Source organism: Gavialis gangeticus, unplaced genomic scaffold (assembly GCF_001723915.1).
Source record: "Gavialis gangeticus isolate Ggan-Ray unplaced genomic scaffold, GavGan_comp1, whole genome shotgun sequence".
NCBI classification, from domain to species: Eukaryota; Metazoa; Chordata; order Crocodylia; family Gavialidae; genus Gavialis; species Gavialis gangeticus.
The window spans coordinates 17,456,513-17,473,517 of record NW_017729009.1 but is presented as its reverse complement, the minus strand read 5'-3'; the positions used below and the strand labels follow the sequence as shown (position 1 = coordinate 17,473,517).

General features: G+C 38.0%; 1 protein-coding gene across 1 annotated transcript in view; it reads right to left on the bottom strand.

The window, feature by feature from the left end:
- Positions 1-526: 526 nt before the first annotated feature.
- Positions 527-17,005, bottom strand: part of SYCP2 (synaptonemal complex protein 2) — a 47,355-nt gene continuing 30,876 nt past the window's right edge. Inside the window, exons 28-43 of the mRNA XM_019510162.1 lie at positions 15,868-15,916; positions 15,479-15,653; positions 15,045-15,112; positions 14,149-14,322; positions 12,630-12,822; positions 11,158-11,408; positions 10,465-10,650; positions 9,727-9,817; positions 8,572-8,739; positions 5,755-5,882; positions 3,826-3,920; positions 3,643-3,742; positions 2,483-2,541; positions 2,062-2,140; positions 1,571-1,627; positions 527-1,181 (exon numbers count right to left, since the gene is read on the bottom strand). Of these exons, the coding sequence (XP_019365707.1) occupies positions 1,110-1,181; positions 1,571-1,627; positions 2,062-2,140; positions 2,483-2,541; positions 3,643-3,742; positions 3,826-3,920; positions 5,755-5,882; positions 8,572-8,739; positions 9,727-9,817; positions 10,465-10,650; positions 11,158-11,408; positions 12,630-12,822; positions 14,149-14,322; positions 15,045-15,112; positions 15,479-15,653; positions 15,868-15,916 (1,945 nt within the window). The 3' untranslated portion in view covers positions 527-1,109. The remainder of the gene's footprint in view (positions 1,182-1,570; positions 1,628-2,061; positions 2,141-2,482; positions 2,542-3,642; positions 3,743-3,825; positions 3,921-5,754; positions 5,883-8,571; positions 8,740-9,726; positions 9,818-10,464; positions 10,651-11,157; positions 11,409-12,629; positions 12,823-14,148; positions 14,323-15,044; positions 15,113-15,478; positions 15,654-15,867; positions 15,917-17,005) is intronic.

The following is a 17,005-nucleotide window of genomic DNA, read 5'->3' as shown; positions in this document are numbered from 1 at the left end:
GACAAAATTCTTCAGAAGGAAGTGAGGACCTCTAAAGCAGGCTTATTTTATGAATGATTCCCTATATTAATAATTTTTTTGGCAATCTAGAAAATGTTTAACTTCATTTCCCTAAAAAGCTACTGACAGTACTACAGCCACAATATACAGTTTACCTGGGTTTTGTTTCAGAAAGAGAAGAATTAGAAGATCCATTTGTTGCAAGACTGTGGAAAGAAAGGGAATATGAAAATCTGGAGGTGAGAAGACTGGCTGCATGGCACAGAAGAGAACATCCTTGTTACTGAATAAATCCATAATCCATTAAGAAGTCTCTATAAAGACTTTTCCCCTAAGGTTTCTAGCACATGTGGCAATACAATATAACTGAAATGCAAAGGAAAGCTATCTGTCTACACATACAGGAAATGTCAGCACGGCAACAGATTTTGTGTTATTAAGTAAAAAATAGTCTTAAACTTGTACTGCGATGTATACACCTTTTGTTAATGCCTGTTTTGTGAAGATGAAAGAAAAGACCCAAAAGTGTGCGTCATGGAAAGTTTAATATATATTTGCAAAATAAGGTAAAAACATGCACATTTTACAAATGATTTTAGTCTACAACAAACTTCTACTGAAAGCTAATAGCAGGGTTAAATAGGATGCGACTTCCAGAAATGCCTTTCTGATCTCCTTTTAATGTGCTAAAATAATTTGCAGTCATATTCTGCACCTGACTGGACACAATGCACTACAGGGAGTCATGACATAAACATGACCTTTTCATGTCAATTGGGAATGGCCACTTTTCTACATCCATGAATAAATACATCTTTTAAAAATGATCCTTTATTATTAAACATCCCTTGCATCTTATGTGGAGATCCTTTAAAAATAGCACTTCTTTAAAAATCCAAATTTACATATTACATCTTACTATGGTAATCAAAAGAAACCTCAAATGCTTGTGACAGAATAGAGTTTATCTACATAAAATTACAATCTTTAAAGAAAAAAAGAGATTTCATAGCAGTGGTTTGCTTTCGCTGAATATGATTGTCAAACTTCACATTACTGAGAACTAATCTGAATATAACAATATATTGTTAAAGTATTTAAATTTGACATTAGAATTTTCTTCCTTCTGACAAAAACAGGGTCTGCAATCCTCTGCGAACATTAAATAGCTCCTCTTCTTGCTGCGGTAGAAACATATTATATTATATTTATCAATACTTTAAAGAAAACTTTAAAAAAAGTATCACAGTATCCAGATCCAAATCTCACAACATGTATGCATTGCTTTTCCTATTTGTTCTCATATGAGCCATAATAAAACTCATGTGGGAGTCACTACATCAGCAGAGAACTATAGGAATATATTTATTTACATCATTTAATGAATTCTAAGTAAAAATTAATAAAAGCATATGGTTTAAGATATTTTAATATGTGTAATTATTTTCATTTTATTTCAAACAAACAATAACAGCTTCAACTTAAGAAGTCAATGTGCAAACAGTTAAGTTCCTTTAGTAAAATGCAAAGAGTAAATAATTAGCAATCAGTACAAAATAGCTTAATTTACCATTTCCTTAAGGAGCTTCTCTTGAAGACCTTTCATGTCTTCTTTCATTAGATGCATCTATAAAAATATATAGGTATCTATACCATTTGTTTATTTTTCCATCAAGACTGACAGCAAATCTTCAGAGACATTTATGTATTTGATTTTAGTTTAAGATCAGACTTATCACTGATAGACATGTTAATGGTAAAATAAGAGTGCCTGAGGTACAAGAAAAGTTGTCCACTTTCTACAGCACAAGCAATTCTGTTATTTATTTTAGATATAAAATAGAAGTATTAAGATATAACATCTATACCTTAATATATATATGTTAAGGAGTACTTGTGACATTGAAAATTTATCAAAAGTATCTAGGGACCTTAATAGTACAGAGGAGGTAAAGACTTTTCCTATAAGGAATATCTATATCAGGAACTCAATACCAACATCTGGTGATAGAAAAAATAAGTAAGAAAACAAAAACCAGAAGAACAGGGAAACTGTCATACCTCAGAAGTTAAGATATTTTCCTCATACTCAACACTTTGGTAGATATTCTTCTCAAATGAAGTTTTAAGAATCTGAATCCTAATAAAGTAAGAGGTGAATTAAACATCTCAGCTAAACATGAAGAGTCCACACCACTCATAAATACATCCTTTTTCTAAATTCTCATGTGGTACTTAATAAGCATTCTTATTCCTGTTGTTATTGTAATATCCCAGTGGAATCAGGACAAAAACCCAGGAGGATAACCAAAATGCTAGCACATTTCAGGTATACAGAACTCTTCATCCACTGATTTCACTATTTACACAGATGAGCAAGACTTTTGTCCCTGTTTTATTTGGCCCAAAGCACACTGTAAGCAAATAGTAAAGTGATGGATCAAATCCAAGTCTCATACCAACAAAAATAAAATCTACTAACCTCTGTTGCTCATTTCTCCTGTACACACTAAAAGTATTTGCCTGCTTTTTCCAAAAACTCTAAAAAGAAACATAAAAACGTAACTGAACAACTAAGAAATTAGTTAACACAATGCAGGTTTATTTTTAATAGTAAAATTCAGTGTCAAAATAAGCTAGAATGACAGATTTAGAAGGGGCAGGCATTCTACCATAGCCCATGTGACAGAGTCATAGAGAAGCAGGGCCGGAAGGGACCTTGAGGTATTATTTAGTCAAAACCTCTGCCTGAGGCAGAATCATCCCTATGCAATGATCTAGCTGGTCCTGATTTGAACAAGGTGTTGGACTAGATGACCTGAGGTTCCTTCCAATCATAGTTTTCAATGATTCTAAACCAACCTATCCAAATCTACTGTCTAACCTCTTAGCAATACTGCAGTCAACCCTGATACAACACAAGACAACACCCTAGATTATCCACAGGTGTTTAAAAAAAATTAAGGCTCAGTGGGGCAAGATCCGATATTTAAAGAGCTCATTCTAACTCAAGCTGCAAATTTAACATTTACTTTCCAGAAATTAAAGTGTCACACATCTTTTCTACAATAATCAGACACCGCAAATATTTAAGTGTGGTTAGAATGAGACCAAACTGGTTTTCTTGTTAGCTTTAAACTCAATTTAAAAACTTGCCTCTGGAGTAAAGACCTAGTTCATTAATCCACTCCATGTTAAGAATGGGAAGGCCAAAACATGAAATTTAAATTAAATCTCTTAGCTGACCCACCAAGCCCAATAGGTTAATGTGCCATTTTGATACTAGGCAAAAATTCAGGTCTGAGTTAAATGAAGACTACTGAGGCCAGGTGACTTGCCTTAGGATACATCGCATCAATGCAAAGAAGCAGAAAATCTGTAATGGGGACTGAGAAATTCTAAGTGCATAGGGATGGCCAGGACCAAGAAGATTCAAGTCTAAGTATCTTAAATATAATTGTTAATTTCTTTTAATTTAAAGTTAAGTCCCAGGGAGATTCAGAGTTCATCTTCAGTTGTTTGGTTTTTTTAAGAGCTAGTTGCAAAACACACCTTTGAGCCAGAACTGATCTTCCACAATTAAAGGACAAAATGTCAATTCTTTTTAAAATAGCTTTTTAATGAAATTGTTTAAATACAAACCAAAAATTCTTTCTCCATATTTTTCAAAGAGTGGGAATCTTTTTCGAAACTCTCAAGCTCCTCCATGATAGCGACATGAAATTTGTCCAGCTGTTTGATCCTATCAAAACAGAAATAAACTATAAATAAAAAAAAACTTGTAAATACAAATATGTTTTGTAAAATAAGTAACCTGCTACAGACCTGTATTCATGCAGCTCGTAAGTCATTGTTGTCAAATGCTGCTGAGCAGTTTTTAATGACTGCTTGTTAAAATGGTCCATTCTTCTTGAGCGGCTCTAGAAGGATGTGTTTTAAGGTTACTTACAGTCTACTTATTTTCAAGTTAATTTTCACTTTAATGAGAAGTGAGAAAAAAATTATGAAATGCAAGCAGTTGTAATTAATTAGCAATGAGACTACAGGTTACAATGGACAAATGTTTTAATTTTGAATTCAAATATGCCGTGTGAAAAAACATGGAAACTGCACATGTAGGATACTTGTTTGTGAATGTAGTTACCTGTTTCGCAACTGCAAATGTATTTCTTTGGTTTAACAGTTATCCGTTTGAATCAACTTAGGTACTTCATTTTAATCAGTCTGGTTGACAGAATCCTACACTCTAAATATTTTACTGAATGAAAAAAAATAAGCTTATACCTCAGGAGATGGAACATAAAATCCATTTGACTGGCTGGCCTACAACCATATAGATAATTTACTTTCACCAAAAACTCAACTAATCTCCATGTGCTGTGCTGCAGCACCTAAAGGTTTAAACACAGTGAAGTGTACGCTGCTGCAGAAGGTTGAAAGCTCACCTGCGTAATGATCAATGCTTAGTCTGCTTACTTAGAAACACCCGCAACAGTTATCTTTTCTACTGAACTGATTACTGATTAATTAGCCTTCTGTAGTGCCAAAATCTGCAATCTGCCAGGTCTTATGAGACCTGAAAGACTGGATATATTCTGTTAAAAACCTTCATCCATCAACTCTTGAAATTTGGCACTTGGCAGGAAAATCTTACTTCACAGCATCAATGAACAGCACAGCTCTTGCTTATAAACTATCAAATTATGGAACACATACTTTGCTTTTGTCAGAGGCAGAGGTGGTAAGCAAAACTTACGTTTAAATTATATTTAACACTTTCCTTTGTAAGATCCTGTTTAAAATTTCCCCAAATTTCAATTGTTTGGGTTGAAATTTTCCATACAGACTGCCCAGCAAGAATTCTCCTCCCATTTTTGAGTGCAGTGTCAGGGAAAATGCATTTCTTAACACTGGCCAGCAACTTTAATTTGTAGTGCCCATATACTTTGGAGCAGACACTTGAGATTAGGCTAGGATGCTCACCCTGACGTTAGGGATAAACTATAGACTGCTGAACACTGCAGTTAGCACCTGCTCAGGTTAAATTTATTAGAGGCTGGCAGCTAAATTCTTCGAATACTTTGCCTCTACAGAAAGCCCAGGGCCAAGCAGATTCTTTTTCCTACAGCTGCATGTCAGGGCTGCTGAACCCAACAGTAGAGCAGGTAGACTGTCCTTTTTTTCCGATAATTCTCTTGCCTGTGGCCTAGGCTCTATAGAGAAAGAAGCAATCTGAGTCGACTAAAAAGGGGAGTGATAGGAGTCAGGGAATAAGTAGAAATGAAAAAAGAGAATACGGACAAGCTAAATAATATGAACTGGGGAGACAGAGGTATAGGCTGGAAGGAGATAGGTTATGGGAGAGACAGAGAAAGGTCTGTAAAATGTCAGAACATGCTCCCCTGCAGAATTAGGAGTGGAACTCAGGATTCTGCAGCTCAGCATTTCTCTGCTGTCAGTAAATATGTGTGTAAACCACTGGCAAAATGTGCCTGAGCCTCTTTTTCTGGCTGCATATTACCACTACACTCTTAGCGCATCTAATTAAATATATATATTATAATGAATATGGAAGTTATATGAAGTTTGCATAGGCAACCTTAACTGTAGCATTTCCAAACTCCTAACTTGGTGACCATTACATTCTTTTAATCTAGTCTTTCTACATATAATCTTATATAAGGCAGTTCTTCTAATGGTGTCTCTACCTAAACTAGAGTATCTATATATACACACATGTGAAAACTGGCTTACCTGAATTTTCCTAGTAAATTCTTTATGGAGCTTCTGATATATCCCTACACTTGAACACCCAGGTTCCCACGCCTCACCATCCGTAGTAAACAAGTCATTTATAGATACAGTAGATATGCTTTCAGTCACTGAAAAACATTAAAGATTAATCTGCCATGATTCAGAAGTCAGTATGCCACATTACAGAAGTAGGAATATAAAAAGGTATCTACCGATCCTGCTTTATTTTACTACCCCCTTTCTGCTTGTTTAATTTGGTATCTGTCTAGTTTTTAGACATGAAATATTTTTCATATTATTTATCAGAGATTATAAACCTTCAGTTGTTAAATATGGTACTTAGATATGCCTAATTTCTGGAACATCTCAATCGGTCTTTCAGGTATGCGTGTACTTAACACAAGGCCTTGTTCAGGGGCTTCAGATATTTAACTCTATTTTAAATATCAATAACATTACATCAACACTTGAAAAAACTGTACATGTAAAATGTTGGCCAGTTTAAGACTTCAAAAATTTGTCCCAAAACATGATATTAAAAAATTTGGCATGTCACTGAATGCTTAGATTTGCAAAACTAGACCCTAAAAATTGATGGATGTCTTGGGAGACAACATTTTATGTCAGAAGGATTTTAGTGGCACAAAGACTTCAGGATATGGCCCAAACATGCATGAATTTGCACAGTACATTAATACCAAAGGATATGAAAAATCTTTAAAATATACCAGTAAGCATAATCAACATTTTTTCCATTTGAGAGCTGTGACTGCATCTTGCATGAAATCTGCCCTCTGTTCTACAGTATAACAACAACATCTGTTAACTTCAGGTAGAAAATGAACAGATTCCTTGCCAGTCAGTAGGGCTGTGTGAAGCTTCAGTCACTGATTTGGCCCGATTCGGTGACCAAATCAGGAGACCCTTTGATCTCTCCAAATCCAATCGGAACCTTCCAAATCGATTGTGAAAGATACAATGATTTGGACATAGACACAGCTTTAAATGTTTTTTCTACATACCTCAAGGTACCAGGCAGCTTGTGAATGCTGAGATGGTGGGGTGGATGGAGCGTCCCATGGGAGTGCAGGGGCGGGTCCCCCGCATGCTCGGCGATGGACCCAGAAGTGGACCAGAAGCACTTCCAGTTCACTTCCAGGTCTGCCACAGAGCACGTGTGGGACCCTCCCCCCACCCAGGCGACTGGTGCCTCCTGGAGCTGGGGGGGCACCTAGGGTCCCCACATGGCCGATTGCTGAGCCAGGAGGGCGTGGGGAGGTGGAGGGGAGACCCCTGCGTGCTCGGCAGTGGACCCAGAAGTCGACTGGAAGTACTTCTGGTCCACTTCCGTGTCTGCTGACAAGCATGTACCCCTTCCCTCCCCACCGCAAGATGCTGCATCTGCCCCACTATTGCAGCATTCATGAGCCACGCCTGAGTACCTGGAGGTATGTAAAAAAAAAAAAATGTAAAGCTGTGTCTATGGCCAAATCGCTGATTCTGTGAATCAGCATTGAAACTTCAGATTTGGATTTGGCCGAATCGAATCAGGACAGGGAACCAGATCAATGAATTGAATCACTGTCCCTGATTTGGGCTGAATCTGAATCAAATACAGCCTGCTTTGCACACCCTTACCAGTTGGTGTGTTATCTGCAGCCCACTTTTTCCCTACACTGCAAAAGGAATGTGTCCTTGAAGACTGCATTAAGAGTTCACTTGGTAGAATCGAACAGGCAAAAAGTGCCATGAGCCAATGTTTGGAATGTACTCTTCTCTCACTTTAATTGTCTTTGAATCCTCCTGCTGAAGACCATGATCCAGCTCTCTTTCCTATTAATTTGGCCTTTTCTTCTTCAGGAGAGGTGAAAGAAGGTAAGAAGAAAAGAAAATGGAAAACATGGAAAAAACAGAACACATACAGAAAAGGAGAAGCAAGGTAGTTTCATTAACTGAAGTTGACAGAATTCAGGGGTAAAGACCTTCAATGATGTATCCCTAATGTTCTTTGGTATGAGACTCGTTAATAGTGCAGCCCCCTGTAAGAAAAGCTGTGTCCTTGGGCTTGATCACAAGCACTCCCAAAACTAACTCTACTTTTTTCAGTAAGATCTGCAGTTATTGTGCACACCTTTCTTGCCAGGTCACCAGTGCACTACTATACTGATGTGCATTGTGAAATCTTAAGTTTTTTGTTGTTTGTTTTCCTTCCGTTTAGTCCTCCTCTCTAAGTCCAGCCCTGACTCACACCAAGGAACTGGTTGTGTGAAAGCATACACACAGGAATGAGAGAGAGTTATTGATTTTTGATTCTACTGAATCAGAATTTTTGGTCTCCTTGCTTTGCAATAGAGCAGAAAACAGTCAGCGAGAACTTGTTCCTATTTTATTAATGGAAGAAACTGTCAGAAAACACTTATTCAACTCTTAACCTGATAATTTAAGTATACAAAATATAAATAGCCAACATTCAATTTGAGAAAATATTGGGTTTAAAGCTTTACTTCTGTGAAAATATTTTCACTGACCAGAAAAATTATGCTTTTTCACTCATCTGAAAGATAAGCAGCATACAGTATTTCTTGAATATTTACGTTACTAGGTAAGGAAAGAAAATGTTCCCGAGCATTTTCCATTGGTTTCTCAGACAAAAAAAAACCCAGCTGAGTTTGTTTTCTTACATATCTGCAATAAATTGAGCTTACGAAAGGATCCTGTGGATTTAATTTAGAGTTGCAATATGATCTTTATTAATATGTTTCTGGTTTGTACTTCTTGTATGATGATATTTAAAGGGCAACTTGAGCTCTTGCTAACCTCTACTACTGGCAATATCTTCATCTGCTTTGAATAATTTTTTAGGGAGTAACTTTATTTTTCTCTTTTGTTTTTCATCCTCTTCTTTCCTCATTTCCATCATTTCATCAGAATCACTTTCTATGTCATTGCAATACATTCGTTTGAGATTGGAATGTATGGAAGGTCCTGTAACCATGACAAAAATGCATTCTATTTTAAGTTACTTAGAAAGAGGCACAGAATAATTTATTTTCTGTATGATTTTGTGTGGAGCAATGAGAGTCTGACAGATTTTTCTAATCACCAAAAACAGTATATTCCCACATTCTGGCAGCATGCGCCTTTGCTCTACCACTTCCAGAATCATACTGGAATCTGAGTATTGCATTTGCAAATGGTCATGTGCTACCAGCAAACATTTATAACTATGCAAATAAGGGTCGTATAGCCCAATTGCTTTCATTGTCTTTATGCTTATATACCAATGATATTGCCATATAGACAACACCAAAGAAGCAGAAAAGTACATAGTGAGAACCTTCTGGAAAATGCCCATTAAAAGGTGCTCATGTCTCTACTGGGGATTATTTCTGCAGATCCTTTGCTCCTGTAAGACTAACAAGCAGCACAAACCTCTAGAGTAGGACTGGATATTTGATTAAATAAAGGCTGAGGGACTAGTTTCATATTATGAGCACCAGGGTTTAGCTCTTAAATGAAGTGGTAACAATGTACAGTGGATACCAGTCTCAAAAGTGTATGCTTGCTAGTCCTTCCAATCCCATTGGGGCAACATTGTTCCTTGCTAATAAATTAACATTCATATAATCTAGTCCTGGAATCCTGGGAGTGCTACCAAATCCCCCCATCTCCTTTTAGTTGAAGGTCAGCTATTAACTTGCCAACCTATGCAGGCAAAGGGATACTTAAACTCATTGTTAATTGGTCCTTCTACAGTATGAGTAAATAAGCATTACATCCAACAGGAATGCCTTGTCAATAACAAAGATATACTCATTTTAGGAAAGTAATTAATTGGGTACAAGTGAGAAAACAAATCAAGAAGTGGAGGTTGTGAAGAGTGAGGCCATATTTATGTATTTAAGAAAATATTTTCATTGCCTATTTACAATTATTAAGACAAATGCTTTTTCATAAATTAAACTTACATACCAGATTCATGTATGTGACCTACAGGTTCTTTATGCCATGACTGTTCTTTGTCTCCACTAGAAGTGGTTAACTGAGATGGAGATAAGGATTCCTAGAAGAAAAATAATCATTTTACCTGTAAGATAGGGAGCCTATTTAGATCTTCAACATCTTCAATTTCAAGAATTTCCATTTCAATTTTTTTAAAATAAGAAATATGAAAATATGAAGTAACAATAAATAAATTAGTTTGTGTATACAAGGTTTATACAAGTACCCTGGCTTATAGGGGAAAATTTTAATGCTTACTTACCAATATTTGTATTAGTAACTATACTAAGTAGTAGCATATTAAGGCTACAATGAATGATAAGAAAACACTTTCTATTCTAAAAACTTGCAAGCAGAAGCAAAATAATTTTTCCATCTGTGAAAATTGATTTTTATTTTATAAAAATATCAAGATCAAAAAACCAAAAGGAAAGAGATATTACATATTCTTCATGAAGATAGGAATTAAATGGTCTTGGTACAGAATTCTTTCCTAGCTGTCTCATTTCTAACTTAATTACATCCCAAACATTTTTAAGAAAGGAAAATAAAATTTGTAGGCACTATTACAGGTAAAGAATTGCCTCTAATGTTGATATCGTAAAGCAACAGATATGCATTATTTCCTAATGTCTTGATTACATGTAAAAATAAACAAAACATAGAAAGCCACAGCTTTTCAAAAGGGGTAGATGACAGATACCATACCTCTCTTTTACTTTGCACGATATTTTTGGTGAGATCTTTCATTTCTTCAATGGCGAGTTTGCCAGAAAGGTAATTTTCAACCTGGATTGCTTCATTAATATTGCTCAGTTCTACATCAGGTACAGAAACCTCTATGACTTTTCTACTTGTGACAGTTTTGTCTATGGTTACTGGAGTCAGGCTGGGCTGAACATTAATATATAATAAATCATTATTGAAAAAAGGCATTTCAGTTTAAACAATAAATAATTATATATCATATACACCTCTCTTCAGCAGTTTGTATTGGCTTGCTCTAGCATCTCCTTGTTCAGCATGCTAGCTGTTGTGAATCCCAGGCCTAGTTATCTATATCCATTGCACAGAAAAAACTTAAGCTCCTGACCTGGATTTGTAAGTTTCACTCTGGAGCCTAAAGTTCCTTTGTATATTTTGGGATTAAAACTCTTCATGACATCTTGCTATGCATATATTCAGAAGGCAGCTGAAGGCAGCCTTAAATTTTGTTTGGGACTTACACACGATGTTATTATTTATATCAGTAAGTTCTGATTAACTTCTCCAAAAAGTGAATGTTCTTAATTAGAGCAGCTTGGTTCACTGTTTGATTAAACAGGTCCCCTAATCAGGACACTGATTAAAAATGGACAACACAAGTGTATTAACTGTAAATCATAACTTTTATATTCTTACCAAAGAGACTGGACTTAATCCTGGTGAAAAACATTCACTTTCAAACATAGAGTTTCTCACAGTATTTTCAGGAGACTGGTTTAGAGATGTATGTTGATCATTCTTTTTTGTTGCATGCGGCATATTAATGGACATTAGTTTCACAGCATCTAAAGAGTCCTTTTCTGGTGTTGGGTCCTGAAGAGATGATGTTGATCTTTCCATGGCAATGTGCTCTTGGATGAGTGCTGCCTCTGACAGTTTCTCAGAACCTAGAGCAGGGGTTTTCAACCTTTTTTAATAAGTGTACCCCTGGCGGCCAGATGCGGAGGGGAGGGGGAAGGGGTGGCGTGTAGCTGGATGCGGAGCTGGGGAGACGGGGATGGCCACATGCAGAGCACTGACAGCGTGGGGTGGTCTGTAGTGCTGGCAGTTGCCATGTGCAAGCTCCCTCCCCTCAGAGTCCATCCGGCTGGGGGGCGCCTGTGTGGCCTGCAGAGGGGTGCCGCTGCCCTCCCCCGCTGCTCCGTCCCTGTCCCACACGCTCTGTCCCCGCCCACCCGTGCTTACCCCCTAGGGTCTTTCTAAGTACCCCAGGGGTACTTGTACCCCTGATTGACAACCCCTGACCTAAAGAATAAAAAACTTAATTGAGGGTATTGGGTAGCCTGGGCAGGAGGCAGTAGAGCAGGGGTAGGCAACCCCTAGCACGTGCCAGAGTGTGGCATATAAAGGTCTTTTGCTTAGCACGCACACCTCAGGGAAGGGGCCAGCGCTGCACTGCCACAAATAGGATCGGACCTTGCACAGTTCCCCTATCATCCGCCCGTGGCATGCCAACATTTTACAAGTCAAGGTTGCAGGTGTTTTTGGCACTCTGGGCAAAAACATTGCCAACCCCCACAGTAGTCTCACTTGAAAAGTGATTACAGAATAACTCTACAGAAGTCAGGGTCTGATCTGGAAGGCAGCTACAAGGAACAGTGGAAGATGAGCACATGAACAGAAGTCCAGATAGCAACCCTACAAATCTCAGAATAAGAATACTGATGAACAATCTGCCCTCCCTCCTAAAGAGAACAAGACTTTTAGAGGACAAAGACCAAAATGACCACATGGTCTCTACTAGGTGGATAATTTTAGCAATCCTGAAATCAGCTAGGTGACTCCTAAAGGGCACTGTAATTAACCCTGTAATCTATGAGTTTTGGATCACTCTAAAGATCTACCAAAACAACTACTTATGACCCCAAATAGACAGATAGGATGTCAAAAAAGGATTAAACTGAAAATCTAACAGGTTGCTGATGTGCAATGGGACAAAATTATTTAGGCTTACTTATGAAATCTAAAAAGTAGTATATTTGAGCAGTTTCCTGCAAAAGGTCAGAAAGAAGCTCTGTCTCAAGTCAAGAGGTGGATGAAAGGAACTTTGGTGTGGTAGGAACATTGGATCTGTAAATGCTAAAAGCAAACATATGAATAATACACACCTCTCACTGTTTCAATCGATGCTGGACTTTCAGTTGATGGCACTGGTGATCCTTTTTTTTTTCTTTGTCTTGCAAGATCTTCTGATTTTTTTTTGATAATCTGTTGTTTTCTTGTTACTTCCTTTTTTGAATCTGTAGAGCCAGTGGTCTTCTTTTGCTTGACTGTTTTGCTTTGTCCATTTTCATGTTCTTTCTAGAGGTAAAAAAATCTATATAAGGATTTCATTTCAACATACTGGGCGCGTCTACGTGTGCAGCAGACTGAGCAGTTGTTACCATGCAGTCATTTAGTATTTGCTTAACCAACATTACTGTGCAGTCCCAATACTACACTGCTATTTTTAGCAACTGCTGCACAGTGGCAACGAGCTACAGAGACGTAGCATCTCGTGTAGACGCATCCACTGGGAGCATGCACACATGAGCTTTACTGTGAAGTTGACTAATTAGCTCTGCAGTAAAGTGTCAGAGTCTACAAATGCGCCGGTACTAGGGCATAGTAAATTCATTCACTCCACCATAAGATAGTACTGTTGGGGACGGAGGCTGGGGCACAAGGGTGCTAAAGTGCCTAGCCACATGGCTGCACACTCTCAGCACTCTTGTGCCCCAGCCAGGCCCTCCACAACCCAACACTACCACCTTGACACTTTGTGCCCCTGCCAGTCAGAAGGCGCTCCGCCCTGGCTCAAAGTACTGCTGTCCCAGGCACATGTGTTGATGCTGTATCCTGGAGCAGTGAACTCCGGTTCAAACTGTTTTGGAGTTTATTGTGTCACTTACTGAATACCTATGCATACTGATAGGTGTTATAAATTTATAACACAATACAACTATGCAGGCAGATATTGTGGGCCCTAATCTGCAGGCCTGTGCCTTCTTTCTGCTTACTAAGGGGGCCCTAATCTGAAGGCTCAGTACCTTCTTTCTGGTTACTAAGGGGAAGTGTAAACCAAGGCTGCTTACAAGCATGGGGGAAAAAAATCCAGAACACAGCGCTTTACTTTCAACTCAGAGCACCCCCACGCCAAGTGCAATGTGTACCCGAAGAGAAATTGTGTCAGTTTGACCCAGCCCGCCCAGCATCTGTATAGCTCATACACTTCAGCAGGGCTTTTTGGTGCTTTTAGCTAATAGCTGATTGACTGAATTGCCAAAAAGCCCTGCTGAATTGTGTAAGCTATACAGGGAGCCAGGTCAAGCTGGCAGGATTCCTCTTTCAGTAAAGTGTTGGCTTTTGGTTTTTCCCATGTTTGTCAGCACCTCAAAAGTCTGTTGAAGTGAGATAGTGAAGAAAAGGTAGGGCATGATTTTGAGAGCAGCTGAGAACCCACAATTCTATCTGTTGTCTAAGGAAAGCATGAAGGCTTCCAAAAAGTCATCTCAGAGAAACTAAGTTAGGCAACTCAGCATTTGGAACATCTTTAAAATCAGAGGTTTTTTTTTTTTAATTCAGGGAACCAAGCCTTAAGGGGAAGCTGCAGAAATGGGTCTTTAGGAGAACAATATTGCAGTTTACCTGCATTTTTAGTTTAACAGGGTACTCTAAAGCTTCCTCTTCACTCTCTGACTCTGAATTTGAGAGATCTTTGTAACTTTTTTTGGATAATGCTGCTCTTCGAGGCCTTTCTGGTTTGACCGTTTGTTTTCTATTCTCATCAGTCTTTGTGCTTGTTTTTTTACAAGCAGGTACCTTCGGAAAAAAATAAAAGCTTCAACTTTACAATAACGTGCAACTACAAGACGTATGGGTAGGGTAGCAAGGTAAAACACTTTACATACTAGGAACAAAGCACTGAAAAATAAAATGATTGGAAAGTAAAAATATCTTTGCTGCATGACAAAGATAAATTACATTATTTGTAATGTGGTTCAACTGACTTTAGCATACTAAGACCTGGGATGAATACAGCAAGTAATATTTAATGTTAGTCTAACCCTGGCTCAGACAAAACTTGGCAGGTTAATAAGCCAACAGTTAATTCCAATGATTAAAGACTGTTTTCCTCATCCTCCTGGTGAGAGGACTAGCTTATATTCACAATTTTGTACAAGCTAAAAATAGTGCAGATTTCCAATGAAATAGATGAAAATGCACGCAGTGGTAAGTGAAGGTTAACAGACTTCTGGTAGGTGTTTTGAGAAATATAAAAGAAGAGACTAGAAAAGCAGCAGAAGTCTCCAGTGTATTGCAACTCTTAGCTAGTGCTATCAGGGAGTAAGACCTACCATATCCGACACTTTAATTGGTTCTACTGGTAAAACAGTTTAAACCACATTTAGAGACTAATTTTGAAATAACTTTGTAGAAGCTTCAGCAAATTAATAGAGATAATTAAAAAATATTTAGCCCAGTTAAGAAGTACGTAATGAAACACATATTTCAATGTGTATTAATTCAAGTTGCATTTTTACCTTTTTGTTCTTTGTTTTTTCCTCTTTAGAGATATCCATCAGATCTGCAGCTTCAGGGACTACTTCTGCTGTTAAAACAACAAAGTTGAAAAAAACTACCATAATATCTGCAATTCTAACCAACTACATTAGTTTGAAGAAGGTATCATATTCATCTACTGATTTACTGAATCCATAAATTGTCTACAGCTTATTTTGATAGTAATAAGATTTTTCTAAAGTTTTTTTTTTCTGGTCCAAATTAAGCACTTTTCAAAAATCAGTTTCATAAAGGCATAGGCCTAGCAAATGTGAAATGTTTTGGAAGTTAAGAGAAGAACACGATATATACTGAAATATAATGTACATTATCTATGGCAAATATAATTAAAATGTTGCAAATTCATTATAATGCAAGGTCATTCTGCAAACCTGTACATCAAATAGTTTCTTACTTGTTTCTACCCTTTTTGGTTTCTTTAGGTTCTGATTTCTGCTATAGTCTGTTAGCTGAGGTTTATGCTTTCTACTGGACTCCTGTAGCCAACTAATGTCTGTCTTGCTGTCATCACCTCTGTATTCTGTGTCTGTGTCACTGAACAGATGCTTCTTGTTTTGATTATTTCTAGCCTATGATAAAGAAGTGTTTAGAAGTAATTTGTGTCTTTTATTTGTAATATAATTCTTACTTAAATAATATTGGTACCTTTGAAAGGGGGGAAATAGGCAATCTGAGCTAAAAAGCCTAAGTCTTAGAGTTTTCAGAATCCTTTGTATTTACGGTTATTTAAAATGTTAATTTTTGGTCTCTGCAATCAATTTTCCTGGAGTTTAAAGAACTTACTTTTTTTCCTTCTTTTTTTTCAGTGACAGTTCTTTTTTCATCAGGATTCCTAAAAGAGAATTAAAGTTGAAAATACCTGACTAGACTGTTTACACCTTACTACTTATGGTATATAAGCGTGTGGGAGGGGAATCAATGCACACATTCCAGATATGATAATTCTGGCAAGTCTAGAGACCTCCTTCTCCTTTACAGCTAATATACTAGCTTCCAAGTTTTAAGCAATAAGGGACACCCAATAAATAGTCTGTTTTCTTGGGGAGTGATCACAATTAATGAGAGGGCAGTACAAAACAGCCATTAGGCTGCCTCCCAATAGAGTGTCTTATAAGGAAAAAACAAAGCAATCTTCATAAAGAAAAACAACATGCACTAACCTAGATAACCTGATTAAAACAGAAAAGCTATAGGCAAATTTGCCAAAAGAAAAGGAGTAAAACCAACATGTAGCCTAGAAAGCATTAGACCTGTTTTACCTACTGAAGAAGAAAAAAGAAATGATGAAGTTATTCATCAGCGATCTGGATGAAGGGGTGGAAAGTAACCTGTTTAAATTCGCTGATGACACCAAAATCTGGGGGGAGGTGAGCACGCTAGCAGGGAGCGAGAGATTGCAGAGGGATCTGGATAGGTTACAGGGGTGGGCTAACAGGAACAGGATGCGTTTTAACACGGACAAGTGCAGGGTGCTGCACTTGGGCAGTAGGAACCAGCAGCACACTTATACAATGGGGAACTCCTTACTCGAGAGCACGGAGGCAGAAAGGGATCTTGGAGTCATTATTGACTCCAAGATGAACATGGGCCGACAATGCGAGGTCATGGTTGGCAGGGCTAACCGGACCTTGTCGTGCATCCACAGGTGCATCTCGAGTAGAGCCAAGGAGGTGATCCTCCCCCTCTACGCGACGCTGGTCAGGCCACAGCTGGAGTATTGTGTCCAGTTCTGTGCGCCCCATTTCAAGAGGGATGTGGACAACATGGAGAGGGTCCAGAGGAGGGCCACCCGCATGATCCAGGGACAACAGGGCAGACCCTACAGTGAGAGACTGCGGGACCTGAACCTATTCAGCCTCCACAAGAGAAGGCTGAGGGGGGACCTGGTGACTGTCTATAGACTCACTAGGGGGGACCAGAA